Raw genomic sequence first — 15,718 nt, 5'->3', positions numbered from 1 at the left:
ATTCGATTAAGCATTAATCCCGATATCCACCATTTAAAGTTCCCAGCTCAGCTCATCTCAAATATATAAAAATTTATGTATTTTTATTACGTCTTCAACCCCTCATCAACATTCTAAAGTTTCCAGAGCTGAAAACTTTAGAATGAGATATCCTTAATCCCGACCGCTTAATTAATCTTGATTAATAGCAAGAGGAGAGAAGATTAAGAAAAAGATTCGATTAAGCATTAATCCCGATATCCACCATTTAAAAGTTCCCAGCTCAGCTCATCTCAAATAAATAAAAATTTATGTATTTTTCCAACGTCTTCAACCCCTCATCAACAGAATTTTTCTAGCAATCTTCCATCCATCATATCTAGCCCTTCTATCAATCATGGATGGTGCACATTAAAAAATGTATTTTTAATAATAAAGAATAAAAATATTTATTTATCCTTAAGCAAAACAAAAATGCGTTGACAAACTTAAATCTTCATTTTGAATGATTTAATCTCATTCTGTTGGTTTCTCTCTCCGGTCTTAGCAAATATTGTTCTCAAGTTCATCTTGTATAATTCTCATCCTTTCTGAAGTAATCTTGTGCCCAGTTATTCTTGTCTTCATATCACAGTTCCTTAAAATATTTAATATTTTGTATGTTTTATATTTTATGTATTATATCTTATATTTAAGATGGAAATAAAGATGTTTCTAACGAAGTATAAAGCAAGTAAAAATTTTCCGGATTTGAAAAGGAATTGAGTTCTTGCCACAAAATCTAATCTTCCAATCCCTATATCTCTGCAACCCAATGTTGTACACTATTCTAAGTTTAAAATATAAAAGGTTTACACCACCAGGTTGCAAAGAAATAGGGATTAGAACATTTAAGTTTGTGACAAAAACTCAGTTCCTTTGCTTAAAGTACAGCGTATGACTGTTGTTAACTTTTGAATATAATATGATATGGATATAATCAGGGAGTAAGGAATAGAAGGGAGATATAACTGACGCGGTTCCCCCTACCATATGATTACACATGCTTTGCAGACGGGTACTCCATTTGTATATGAAATATTCAGAATAGGTTATAGTATACGCAGTAAATGTACATCGGACAAATATTTCTTATTCAAATGAAGTACCCGTCTGCAAAGCATGTAATCATATGGTAGGGCGAACAGTGTCAGTTATATCTCTCTTCTATTCCTGGATATAATATGTATGCCACGTCAAAGGAATTGAGTTCTTGACATATGCTCTGATTTTCTAATCCCTGTACTTGCAACCTGATATTTTATTTTAGTTTGTGGCAAAAACTCCACCCCTTTAATTAAATTCTAATTTTAATTCTTCTCCTTTCGTCTAATGGAGTGTGATGCATTTTAAATGTTTAGTTAAATAAGTATCCTCGGTGTGAAAATAAAACCAAAAATAATAGAATAATAAATCGTAAATCCCGATACTCCATCATCTTAGAAACATTAAACAAATATAGAAATAGACACGTTTTAGTTTTTACATTGCGTTAGAAACCAAGATTACTCTCTATTCTCTACTCTGTTAAACTCTCTATTCTCTACTCTCTTAAACTCTCTATTCTCTACTCTCTTAAACTCTCTATTCTCTACTCTCTTAAACTCTCTATTCTCTACTCTCTTAAACTTTCTATTCTCTACTCTCTCAACAGAAATAAAAATAGAATAAACATGAGCATAACAAAACTTTTTGTAAGGAAATCCAAATTTCAAGTTTTTTCTTTAATGAAGACATCTAATGAATTTTTAAAAAATACAATCTCGGAATAATCTTTCGTTTTTAATCAAAACTTATTTAAGTGCATTCAAAACTAAGCTTAATGGTTTTTTTAATTAAAATGGTTAGCCCAGTAAAATCGATTTCATTTTACGGTTGAAACTTGGTTAAAAAGAGAAGGCCAATAACTTTCAAAACCTCAACATCAAAATCAACATGAATATCTGTTTTTCCAATAAATAGATAAATAGATATTTCAAGTTACTGTACACATTTTTTAAATATGTAATTATGTCTTTTATTTATTTAGGTTTTTTTTTGCTGCAAACTCAGATTTCTCATATTATATCTTTGCAACCTGATGTCGTAGACCTTTGATATTTCATACTATGAATTCTGTTTGATCATATAGTTTGGAACATGAAAGGCTTACACCATCAGGTTGCAAACATATAGGGATTAAAAATCAGTGTTTGTGCAGCGCAAAAACTCAGTTTCTTTGAGAAAGAGAAGCGCCTAGTATATTTGATTGACCTGTTAACAAGCTGTCCACAGCTGAATATATTATTATGTACTCTCTGAATACCTCCTACTCTAGAGGCACAGTGACCAGTTAGAAATGCGTCCTCTACTCTGAAAATAATAAATGATCCATTATCTAATATATTCAGTCACTCTGGGCCGTAGTAAATTTGAATTCAAACAGGACCTGCCCAGTTTGTACAGGCCTGCCAGATAACAGCGTGTACTGACCCGATCCTATGGTACAGTACGTCGACCTAACCAGACTAACATACGACAGAGGGGTCAATTCTTGGCATAGTCCCGTCGGAGGGCTAACTATGACAACTCCCATGGCGCGTTCAGACTTTTTACAGTACCCGGCCTAATCCTAGGCCTATTTGACCGACCACACTGGCTTAGTCCACCGTGCAGTGTTGTAGACATAACTTCATAACTTTACTGGTTTTCACTGTACATTTCACTATTAAGACAAGGTTTATTAATGAAAAGATTTTAGAGTTCTAAATCTATGAAAAAGATGCAATTTATTTTTTACGGCAGATAAGTTTAATACTATTTTTGCTTTTATTATTTTCCCTCATTTTTAAATTTTTAGGTTTTTATTTCTTTATCATTTCTAGTTTTGTTTAGTTTTTTATTTGATAAATATTTTATATTTTATATTATTTTATATTAGTTGATAAATATATCACCTGATAATTTTGATATTTTGACTTGCATTGCTTAGTTCCTTTTAAACAAAGCAAAATGTCTGCTTCGAAGTGATTACAGTGATATACAATTAAAATCTCTACGATTGCCGTCTTCGTTATAGCTTTTACCAGGAAATGTCGATTAAAGGTGGTTTTGTTTTGTAACAGTTATAAACACTTTACAAAGTATTATCAGTTACGTAAATTAAAAGTTATAATTTTTAAATTCCTTTTCAATATTTATGATTAAACGAAAGAGCAACTACGATATTTCATATTGGTATTCACTTAAGCTAGAAAAAAACTTTGAAATCCTTCTAGAAACTTTGAAATAATGAAATTATTTGCTGTTAGTCCTAAAACCTGAATAATATCTCCGGATATAATGTATCCAGCTCCAGCAGTGAAGGGTGGATGGACGGAAGTGAAGCTTGCTCCGGATACAGATATAGGCTGGTGAGATCCCTGGGGTCCGTTCTTCACGCAACCATGAATTACTCGTGATCTTGGTTCGGCGCTGCGTAGGAACCGGATGAGCATGGGAATATTCAAGTAAATGTCGTCATCTGTTTTCATAAAAAACTTCGCCTGAAAAAAAGTCACAATAAGATAAATAAAAAAAACAGGTCAAGCAGTAACAACTCCAAACGATGTAAAATATAACAGAGTTGTTTCTTGTAAATTTACTTTTTATAGGTGACCTTGATTTGTTGAATCAATTCATATTTTGATACAGGGATACCCATAAATGATGAGATAAAGAGACGACTGTACGGAATCTGCGGTTTTCTTCCAATATTGGTTTCCTGCAAATTTGTTTATCCTTAAATATTTAGAACCGGATTGTGTAAACCTTTGATATTTTAAACTTTAACTATTTGATCTAACAGAGTTTATAGTTTGAAATGTAAGAGCTCGTGGACATCGGATTGTAAATATAGAGATTAGAAAATCAGAGTTTGTGACAAACACGCAATTCCTTTGTTTCTTTCTTTTGCAGATGATTTAGTGGGTCATCTAAAGCCTAAATTTAGAGAGACAAAATTAAACCTTTAGATCGTTATATTCTTTGACTTATAGGTCGTCATTAAATTCTCATCCTTTTTGGGTAGAATAACAGAGTTTGCATCAAAGATCCAATTCCTTTCTTGTGGTTGGTGTAACGTATAAGGTATCTAACTGAAAATGGTCTAGATTTGAATCTTAGCTTCTGATGAATCAGTTTTGCATGTTTGGTTTGAGTCTAAAAATAATTGATTGAAAAATTGAATCACCCTTCATCTACACTAGAGGTTTTATGAATTCTTGTTTGAATATTGGATAAAACTGATATTAAGTTGATCCTTTCTATTATAGAGGGTTTCCTACACTTTGCAACACATTTTAGCAGAATTCAATCAGAATTCTTTACTCAGGACTTATATCTACATTTAAGGCTGGGGGGGGGGGGCTAAAAATATAGATTGGGCCCCCCCCCCCCCAAGAAAAGGCCTCATTGAAAAGAAAATTAGACAGCTAACTTTAATAGTTTGGGTGCTAGGGAGGTTTGAAAAAATGTTAAAAAGTCGGAAACATAAAAAAAGAAAGATTTGTTTTTAAAACATATTAAGATGTACTACGTGCTTCTAAATCCAATTTTCAAGCGCTTTTTAAAGAAGGTAGTTTTAGATCTGTAGCTTAAAAGTTATGGGCCAATACTCTACCCTATGGGCCAGTACTCTACCCTATGGGCCAGTACTCTACCCTATGCATTAAAAACAAATCCTTTAAATTACTCCTTAATATTTCGATTTGCAATCTTATGGTGAAACCATATGGTGAAAACCTATGGTGAAAACCTATGGTGAAACCATATGGTGAAACCATATGGTGAAAACCTATGGTGTTGCAATTTTAGGGATTAGAACATCAGAGTTTGTGGCAAAGACTCAATTTTTCACTTAACGGTGCGTACGAATTGATAAAGTTAAATGTAAAGTTTTTGTTAGGCTGAAAGTCGTGAGTTTGAAAACCATAAAGGGGAAAGTTAAACCTTGCAAAGTTGCGAGTTGAGTTTCAGAAACAATATCTGGTAGGTTCAGGATAATCAGAAACATAATCTGGTAGGTTCAGGTTAATCAGAAACATAATCTGGTAGGTTCGGGATAATCAGAAACATAATCTGGTAGGTTCAGGACAATCAAGAGAGATAAAAGAATATATATTGTCGTAATCATATTTTCATTGTGGCTGTCTGTTTAAAAACTTCGGCCGTCAGTAAACCGTCCCTTGGGATCACGTGAGTTGCAACAGTATTCAGAACTGATCGGCTCAACTGTTTCGACGTTTATTGGATACAGACAAACAGACACCCAAACAGACATACCAAAAACATATTATATAGATGTGTGGAATACTTTCTAAGTTTCTAAATGTGAAAGAAGAAAACTATACTTTACAAAAAGTTCTTTTTATTTTATAAATAAAGTTTTGCTTCTGTGTTAAGAGCTGAAAAGAAAATCCTCCAACAAAAGTTTGAAAGAACATTTTTTTGGAAAATAAATACTCTATTGATAAACCTATTTTGTGCTGTACTTTTCTCATTACTTGGTAAATTTCGTTATTTTTGAATCTGAGATATATGTTTAGCAGCAATGTAATTTCGTAAATTCCAGCGAAAAAATGTTTGAAAAGTTTATAAGTAGATATTTTCTGAAAGTTAAAAATATAAATTTAGTAAAACAAATATTTGATGTTAGGGAAATGTTGAGGAAGAATTCTTCTTCAACATTCTTTTCTAGTGCTGTATAGTTCTATATAGGATATTAGATCTAGTGCTGAATAGTTCTATATAGGATATTAGAACTAGTGCTGTATAGTTCTATATAGGATATTATAACTATAGTGCTGTATAGTTCTATATATGATATTAGAACTATAGTGCTTTATAGTTCTATATAGGATATTAGAACTATAGTGCTGTATAGTTCTATATAGGATATTAGAACTATAGTTCTGTATAGCTCTATATAGGATATTAGAACTAGTGCTGTATAGTCCTATATGTGCTGTTTAGTTCTATATAGGATATTAGAACTAGTGATGTATAGTTCTGTATAGGATATTACAACTAGTGCTGTATAGTTCAATATAGGATATTAGAACTTGCTGTATAGGTTTAAATAGGATATTAGAACTATAGTGCTGTATAGTTCTATATAGGATATTAGAACTATAGTGCTGTATAGTTCTATATAGGATATTAGAACTAGTAATGTATAGTTCTGTATAGGATATTAGAAAACGTAATGGTATCATTGAAATAATAGACAGAAGAATAAAATGAAGAAATGGATCCCAATACCGTTATAATTTAGTTTGAAATATAAAAAAATTCTTAAATATATCATATTCAATAAATGTACCGCTATCAATAACGATGAAGTGAAATGGCTGTTCCGTTTATTTAAATGCAGATGAAGGGATTATTTCCTTAAACATCTCCTGCTATACGCCCTGGTTTTTATTATTATTCATAGTCATAGTTATTCCCGTTGTTTACCCACGCTTCCTATTTAATTAGAATTTTAGATGAAGTGCCCGAAGTTGCACGTGGAATTTCAAAAAAAAAACGTGCAGTGTAAATAGAACCAACTTACTGAATACACTATCTTAGTCACTCGTGAAACTATTTGCTTTGTTACAATATCCAATTCACTTTAGTATTGCTTTAATGTCGTCTTCATATTCCACGGTTTTATGGTTCTCACTGTATATATGTCTATGATAAGAAAGATTCTGGTTCTTTTACATTTCTAATAATAAGTAACTGTTACCAATACAAATAATAAGTAACTGTTACCTATACAAATAATAAGTATCTGTTACCTATGAAAATAATAAGTAACTGTTATCTATACAAATAATAAGTAACTGTTATCTATACAAATAATAAGTAACTGTTATCTATACAAATAATAAGTAACTGTTACCTATACAAATTAAGAACCTGCCTGAGAACAGAATTGTCTTGTCCATTTAATTCCTCCAATTGATTTTAGAGTCAGGTTTGAGTAGGAGTCAATAAACTGTTCTCTGACTATATCGGAGAACTCTAGAGACTCCTTTAAAAGATCTGACTCCAGGGTTGGGTTCAACTCCTGTGTGGTTCCAAGCATGAAAAATATCTGAAAGTGAAAATATCCTGTGAAATCTGCGAATCGGCATGTTTAGTTAAAAATCTGCGAAAAGAAAAAAAGTTTTTGCCAAAAACTTCAATTTTCTCATCCCAATATATTTGCAGTCTGATCGTGTAAACCTTTGATATTTTTAACCTAGACAATTCGATTTAGTAGAATTCTCAGTGGGAAATGTCAAAGGTCTGCTACATCGGGTTGCAAAGATCTAGGGATTTTTCGACAAACACTCATTTTCTTTAATTTAAATGCTAACCAACCTTAATATTATGAGGAATAAGATTTGAGGAAGCTCCCCATGTTTCCCTAAAAAATCAGTTGATAATATTAGGATTGGTTAATATTTGGTTTTCAAAACAATTTAGTTTTTTTTTGTAAAAAGAATATTATATATGATTTAATGATATACCGGGGTCCAAAATGTGTACTGCAGCTTTCTGGTAGGAAAATGATTAAATAAATTGTTTTGTTTACATTTCTGCACTTAAAGCTTAAAGAGAGGGTTTTAAGACATTTTATTTTTAAACTTTATAAATCACCAATTTATAAAGTAAAATGTCCCCATCCACAACGGTACCCTTTAAACTATTATCTTATAGTAACTTTTACAGAAAACCCTGAAATGAAAATGATTAATATACAGATAGAAAAGCATGGATATCTCAATTGTCTTTGCTGAGATAAAGATAATTTAGAGTTTACACGATTTTTATACAGGGTTAGCCACAAAGGATGAGACTTCAGAGAGGATTGTACGAAATTTATACTCTCTGTTTCCTTAAATTCTCGATTCCCTGCAACTTAAAACTTATTTATTTCTTTGCCAAATCATCAAATATGCCATTAGGTTACTATATCTAAGCCAGAATACATAAATAAACCCGGCGATCCTCATATTTAAGAGCTTATGGTCGTCTTATACAGTCTCATCCTTTCTGGGTAACCCTGTAGCTCTGTTTATCTCAATTTAAAATATGGATCCTTTAGAACAGGGTTGGAAGTAAAATTAATTATCTAAAATAAATTTAGAACTATAATTGTTTTTATAACCCTGTTTATCTGTATTTATAATATTATTTCAGACTAGGAACTGTATATATCTCCAGGATATCAAGTTCAATGTATACACAGAATTAATCAGTAAATAGAACTGTTTTTCTAAACCTGATAGCTCTCCTTCGTTCAGTGTGTTTTAGGGCTGAAGAAACCATGATGAGAACTTCAACCTTATCTGTCCCACACAATCCAGCTCCAGGTTGGGTTAGGTAAGGATAGGAGTGCGGGTATCTATATATATAGAAATTGAGTCTTTGCCACAAACTCTGATTTTTTACTCATTATATCTTAATTTGCAGCCCAATGTCGTAGACCTTAGATATTTCAACCTAGGAGTTCTGTAATCTAAATTTGAAATATCAAAAGTTTACACCATCAGGTTGCAGAGATATAGGGATTAAAAAACTCAATTCCTTTCAGGATTAAACAATGTTGACCTAAAATTACCTAAAATTTGTTGATGCAACATCGAAGATCGTTGTTTTGCTTTCATCTAATCAGGATATTAGATATTATGTACGATATTATGTACAGTGTATGTAGTACAGTATATTTTATTAAAGATATTATGTACAGTGTATGTAGCACAGTATTATTTGTTGTACAGAGCCTGCGATTTAAAAGTTTCGGCTCGAGTCGTAATTCCTTAAACCCGACTTTAAGACCCAATCTTCGACCCAACTCTAACGACAGCTTGTGTCACGTGATTGGCAGCTGCAAGATCTTCGGCTCGAATTAAGGAGTTAGGCCCAATGAAAATAAAACCGACATTGGTTGGTTTTAGTGGAGAATAAGCTGCTCAATGTTGGGTCTTGTTCTCATAAGAACTGGGAATGCACCATGAAAATCAGCCAAATAAAATATTAAACCTGTTTTTTTAATTCAAGTCGGTGGAAAATAAGATGCAGCTTGGAGCCGAAAGCTCAAGCCGTAAATATAAGGTCCAACGACAGCTAGATCCGAGCCGTATTTCCCCGAATTTTTTAAATTGCGGGCGCAGGTCCTCTTGTTGAACGGAGTTTTCTATTCGTTTTTTTAAACAAGTTATTTGAGTTTTTGAGGCTTCTTAAGTGTAGTGAAAGTTAAAAGTCAGCGAAATTTTTTTTTCACTCGTTAAATGAAAATTGTTCCTTTTTCCATTTCTGCGATATTTTGTTGGTCTATATATTCGAAATATTTATGTATACGAAGTCTTGTATGTTCTTTTTTAACGGATTTTGATTTATACATCAACATATATGATGAAAGATATGTCGAAACAGACAAGATGTAATTCTTTGTAGTTAGTTTTACTTGGATTTAGTCTCTTAAACTCATTCCGCTCATCGCTTATTCCCATCATTCCGCTTATTCCCATCATTCCGCTCATTCCCTTCATTCCGCTTATTCCCATCATTCCGCTCATTTCCATCATTCCAATTATTCCCATCATCCTCTCATTCCCATCATTCCGCTTATTCCCATCATTCCGCTTATTTCCATCATTCCGCTCATTCCATCATTCCACTCATTCCCATCATTCCGCTCATTCCCATCATTCCTCTCATTCCGCTCATTCCCATCATTCCCATCATTCCGCTTATTCCCATAATTTCCATCATTCGCTCATTCCATTCTGCTACACTAAACATGTCGTAATTATTTGGAAACACAGCAGACCTTAACATTCCTCAAATCAAAATTCCTTATCTTAATCCCCTTATTCTCAGTTTTCTTAACTTTTCCTTCTCGACCCTTCGGGTTCAATTTTTGTAATTCTAACTCTTAATATTCAGTCTTTCTTTTCAGTTTCATCAGTCCTGTTCCCATATTAGATAATTATACGATAACTTCACTCTCTCCTCCTCAATCCATTTACGTCGAGTCCATCTATTCCCTTCTTCTTTTACTCCTTTTTTTACTCCCTCCCCCATTATCATTTAATATAAAATATATAATGTTGGATCTAGGCCTCCTCGCAGATTTATTCATTTTAGAGCTCCTGTAAAACCTTAATATATTCAGTGAAGAGGGAGAAATAGAAAATCTTTGATTGAGTTTTAGCATCAAATCCTCTTTATTCTTTAGATAAAAGAAAGATCTCAGAACAAGGAAGAATTGTTGATTTATCCTTTATATTTTTTGCTTTTTAAGTAAAACTTACTCAGGTTTATTCTTTTTTATATTTTGTCTCTTGTAAACAAATCTTATTCTACATTTTTATTATTAAAAATATACAATCCTGTGTCCTGTATCCTGTGTCCTGTGTCCTGTATCCTGTGTCCTGTATCCTGTATCCTGTGTCCTGTATCCTGTGTCCTGTATCCTGTGTCCTGTATCCTGTGTCCTGTATTCTGTGTCCTGTATCCTGTATCCTGTGTCCTGTGTCCTGTATCCTGTATCCTGTGTCCTGTATCCTGTGTCCTGTACCCTGTATCCTGTGTCCTGTATCCTGTGTCCTGTATCCTGTGTCCTGTATCCTGTGTCCTGTATCCTGTGTCCTGTATTCTGTGTCCTGTATACTGTGTACTGTATCCTGTGTCCTGTGTCCTTTGTCCTGTATCCTGTGTCCTGTATCCTGTATCCTGTATCCTGTGTACTGTATCCTGTGTCCTGTGTCCTGTGTCTTGTATCCTGTGTCCTGTATCCTGTATCCTGTATCCTGTGTACAGTATCCTGTGTCCTGTGTACTGTATCCTGTGTCCTGTGTCCTGTATTCTGTATTCTTTATCCTGTATCCTATATCCTGTATCCCTGGTTTAGTATCCCTGTAGAGTATCCAGTAAAGGATGATAAGACCAAGAATACCTCCAGGTACCTTCACTGCTCTGGGTATTCTTCATAGTTTGTATTTTAAACATATTTTTATGATAAACCAAATATTCATGACAATCAGCCAATAAATAAGATTTAATTAAAAACATATCAATGATTAGAAAAGTAAATTCACAAAGAGATACCAACAATCAGCCGGATATTGTTAAAAGCGGGGATAACCAAGTTTACATTTCTTATGATTTCTTAACAGAAACATCCTGCGTTGGGCATAAAAGAAGCAACAAGATAGTTAAGTAGCTTAAAAAATAGAAGGAAGGGGCTTGACATGGATTGTGCGTGAAGAAAAAGCAGCGAAAAAGAAAGCAGCTTAAAAATCTCCGAAAATACTAAAAAGGCAGATGAAATTCCATAAAAAAAGAACGAAAGCAGCTAAAAAATCCTCTAAAATGATAAAGGAGCAGCTAAAACGCCTGAATAAGAAAAAATACTGTTGAGGCCCCCTATAACTGAAAGTAAATACCAAACCTCTCTCATTTTCCCTTCTCAGAATGAAATGATCTAAAGCCCCTAAAAATCTGTAAAAAGTAGGAAGGAAGCTGACTGGAAAGACAGGAAGCAGCTGAAGTACGGGAAAGACTGCAGGATTATAGAAGCTGTAAAGTTAATGCCTGGTTTTCCTAGTTTTATGGTTATAGAAAATTTAATACAAATTCCTCAAGTTCCGCATATTGAATTTTTAGCTTAGTAGTTCTCTTTACACCAGAGAGATGAATAGAGCAGACTTTCTTTAATCTCGCTCAACCCCTCAGCTCATGGCTGTTGGTTTCCATATTCAAGGCAACCATCGTATCTAAAATATTTTTCTAATGTTTATTCTGAAATATTGTAATTGGCTGGGAAAGAACACATAAATATGGAGACATTTTTAGGATAAATGTTTACTAACGTGTTATCATAATTATCATCAAATTTCAGCTAAAATTACCATCTTTAAAATAAACTATTAGAAAATGTCTATATGTTTTCTAAAAGCATCATCAAATTCAAGCTGTAATAGAAAACGTCGTGAAAAGCTTATAGTTAAGCGTAATGTTGAAACAATGTTAAACATAAACTATCATCAAAGTCAGGCTAAAGGTAGTTGCCCAAGGAAGTAACGTGCACTTGCCGCGTTGAGTTACAAGAAAGATAGAGATTAGTATATTTTAGGGTAAGGGTTGGTTAAGATACTTTCAGGGCCGAGCGCTGCGGCTAAGACAGGCTTTGGGACTGAGGACCGCGGCTGGGACAGGCTAGTGGGCCGAGCACCACAACTTGAATAGGTTCTCTCTCTATCTTGTAATTAAACGCGGCATGCGCTCGGAACTTCCTTGGGCTTCTGCCCTATATTAAAACACCCAGTTATGGCCCAGTAAATATATTTTACTTTTACAATTATGGTCATATCCAAGGTAATTACACCAGGAATACATTTATTAGTTTATCTAAGGAGACTTCTCCAGGAATAGATTTATTACTTTATCTAAGGAGACTTCACCAGGAACTCATTTATAGGTTTACCCAAGGAGACTACACCAGGAACTCATATATAGGTTTATCCAAGGAGACTTCAACAGGAACTCATATATAGGTTTACCCAAGGAAACTACACCAGGAACTCATATATAGGTTTATCCAATGAGACTTCACCAGGAACTCATATATTGGTTTATCCAAGGAGACTACACCAGGAAAAGATCAAAGACGATATTTAAGTCGTCTTTTTACTGTCGTGCTTTTTGAGGCACCCTGTAGTTGCAACCATAGGCTTATGGTCCAGTATAAATGTCTGGGCACCCTGTAGTTGCAACTATAGGCTTATGGTCCAGTATATCTTTATAACCGAATTTTCGGGAGATTTCAAGTTTTTATCGTAACAGAAAGACAAGTATCAAACTAAGAGGTTAACTTTACAAACAGGCAAACCTGATCACTCGACTCATTAGAAAATTAAAGGCAATGTTTTAATCACAAACAAATGAGACGTTCATTTCTTATAGAAATGTAAGGTTTGTTAGTTTTCACTTTCTGTTTTATCCTGAACTGATCAGCTGTGCGCGTAGTACTGAGCGCGTATATTGGACCGCGTATTCTCCAGGTTCAAGGTCATATTTCTCATCCCAGGTAGACAAGTATAAGGAGAAATAAGAAACCATCTCTCATCTTATCTTGACGAGGTTTTTATTATGGAGAAACAAGAACCCTCTATTTTCCGCAGGTAGACGAGTATACGGAGAAATAAGAAACCATCTCTCATCTTAGTTCAACGAGGAATATATTTCGGAGGAACAAGACCCCTCTCTCCCTTAAACTCTACCCTCAAGTGAACGAGGTATACGGAGAAACACGAAACCATCTCTATACCCAAGCAACATGTGGACAAATAACCCCTACACTCCCCCCCCCCCTCCATAAGTATGCAAGTTATTCCGAGAGACAAAAAAACCATATCTTCCTCAGGTATACGAGGTATACTTGGTAGCAAGAAACCATATCTTGTCCTAGCTTGATTTACGGAGAAATAAGAAAAACATCAATTGCACTGCAGTTCAGTTTGTTTATATTCATCCAACAATTTGCAGTACAAAATACGCTAAGTTATTTGATCTATGGTAGATATTTAATACTACATATACCCACTAAAGGATGACTTTCTACCGAAAAATATATTTCGTTCTGAGAAGAAAAGAACGTAAATTCTCTTTCCCCCCTCCCCCCTCCCCCTTCCTCCGGGGAAATCTAACTTTTTACAGGATCATTAGTTGAAACCTTGAAGAAAATCCATTATTCTCCAACCCTGCGGTGAACCAGGAGATGTCAAGTTTATCAGATCAGAAATTATGGTTCTCCGTCTTTGTCCTATTTAAATACCCTGGAACTGTGTGTCGGAGGCCTATCTAGGATCAGAATTATTATTAGGAATATCAAATCAAATCAATTCATTTATTATTATTAATACAATCTATGTAATACACAATAAATGTATTTACAAAAAATAGCCTTGGCCTTATAATCCAATCTTTTATTGATATAAACTATTCTTTTTTTTTCTTTTTTTTACTTCAGAGTCCAGATCTAACATTTTTATCTTATTGTTACTTCAGATTACAAATCTTACAGTTTTGTTTTATTTTTACCTCAGATAACATATCTTACTGTTTTATCTTATTTTTACTTCAGATTACAGATCTAACTGTTTTATCTTATTTTTACTTCAGATTACAGATCTAATAGTTTTATCTTATTTTTACTTCAGAGTCCAGATCTAACTGTTTTATCTTATTTTTACTTCAGATTACAGATCTAACAGTTTTATCTTATTTTTACTTCAGATTACATATCTTACAGTTTTGTTTTATTTTTACTTCATATTACATATATCTTACTGTTTTATCTTATTTTTACTTCAGATTACATATCTTACAGTTTTATCTTATTTTTACTTCAGATTGCAGATCTAACAGTTTTACTTATTTTTACTTCAGATTACAGATCTAATAGTTTTATCTTATTTTTACTTCAGATTACATACCTTACAGTTTTATCTTATTTTTACTTCAGATAACATATTTTACAGTTTTGTCTTATTTTTACCTCAGAAAACATATCTTACTGTTTTTTTTTTACACCAGATTACAGATCAGATCTTACAGTTTTATCTTATTTTCACTTGAGATTATAGATCTTCGAATGGTATCTGGTTTTACCCCAAATTCCAAATCTTTTAAATTTACAAAGAGTAAATTTTTGATTATTTTGGTTAATTCTGATCTTAAGAGTTGTTGTTTGTGAGCTAAGATATCAAAACACTTTTATTTTTCTGAAAACTTGGTTTTAGGTATTCGCTTGTATCTCTTTGTTTCTTGCCACATAGAAACTGTAGTGTCAGTTTTATACTTTATTTTAAAACACAAAATTATTATTTAAGAAGATATTATGGGAACCATAGAGTCAAGTTCTTCATGTAGAAGATGGAGTATTATATACACACATGTATATATGTATGTATATATACGTTGAAAAATGTCGTCCACCAACATACAACGGAAACCTAAAAGAGACTGTTAGGAGTAGCATTTTCGATTGAGAACGTTACTCTGAAAACCATTGTCTGATTAAGCATGTATTGGTTATTAATCTCTCTCTCTTTTTAAAACTGGTTATTTTCAATTATGGTTTTTCTTCAACAGTAATTTGTGCATCGAAGCAATGAAGGAATTATCAGAAATAAACTAAACACTTTAAGTCCTTTTATTCCTTATTTTTGATCAAATATAGGTTTCAGTAGTGCTGTTATGGTTCGGGCATTCTCTTCTATAAATGGAAGGTCACTTGAAATTACAACTATAGTCCTTTTAAGCTTATTAATTGCTAGTCACCACAATACATAGAGCTACTTACTTAGTTTTTCCACTTTACATAAAAAGAAAAACAAACTTTACAAGGATACAGTATTACAAAGAAGTAAACTCGTTTTTAATTGGGTCGTATTTGTTTAACCAGATATGGAACTTAAAGAATTTGAGCCGCGGTTTAAATCCGCCAAAACTCGGTTTAAATTTAGCGTCGGCTTAAATCTTGAAACATTTGATACAATTTTAAGTGGAACCAACCATATTTAAACCGCGGCTTAAATTTAAACCGCCGATCAAATTCTTTAAATTCGGCCACAGATTTTAATTAGTTTCAACTGGTTTAAATTGGTTTGAATTGGTTTGAATTGGTTTGAATTGGTTT

The 15,718-nt window shown here is 33.2% G+C and overlaps 1 protein-coding gene across 1 annotated transcript; it reads right to left on the bottom strand.

Annotated features, from left to right (window-relative positions):
* Positions 1–392: 392 nt before the first annotated feature.
* Positions 393–12,463, bottom strand: LOC111713420 (beta-1,3-galactosyltransferase 5). Its single transcript, XM_023488268.1, has 10 exons — positions 11,656–12,463; positions 10,919–11,001; positions 8,633–8,678; positions 8,294–8,416; positions 7,390–7,435; positions 6,947–7,120; positions 3,318–3,542; positions 2,955–2,992; positions 2,272–2,370; positions 393–616 (listed from the first exon to the last, which is right to left on the bottom strand). Exons 1-10 carry the CDS (start codon positions 11,667–11,669, stop codon positions 523–525), a joined length of 942 nt encoding a protein of 313 aa, XP_023344036.1. The 5' UTR covers positions 11,670–12,463; the 3' UTR covers positions 393–522.
* Positions 12,464–15,718: the final 3,255 nt, after the last annotated feature.

This window comes from Eurytemora carolleeae, unplaced genomic scaffold, assembly GCF_000591075.1.
Source record: "Eurytemora carolleeae unplaced genomic scaffold, Eaff_2.0 scaffold1406, whole genome shotgun sequence".
NCBI lineage: Eukaryota > Metazoa > Arthropoda > Copepoda > Calanoida > Temoridae > Eurytemora > Eurytemora carolleeae.
This window is presented reverse-complemented; position numbering and strand designations above follow the sequence as displayed.

Excerpts from the sequence above, each read along its gene's own strand:
- LOC111713420 (XM_023488268.1), bottom strand. Across the intron at positions 8,679-10,918 it reads CTACAGGGATACTAAACCAG|ATGAAAGCAAAACAACGATC; the intron begins GGATACAGGATA and ends TATCCTGATTAG. Across the intron at positions 8,417-8,632 it reads GTTGCATCAACAAATTTTAG|ATACCCGCACTCCTATCCTT; the intron begins GTAATTTTAGGT and ends CTATATATATAG.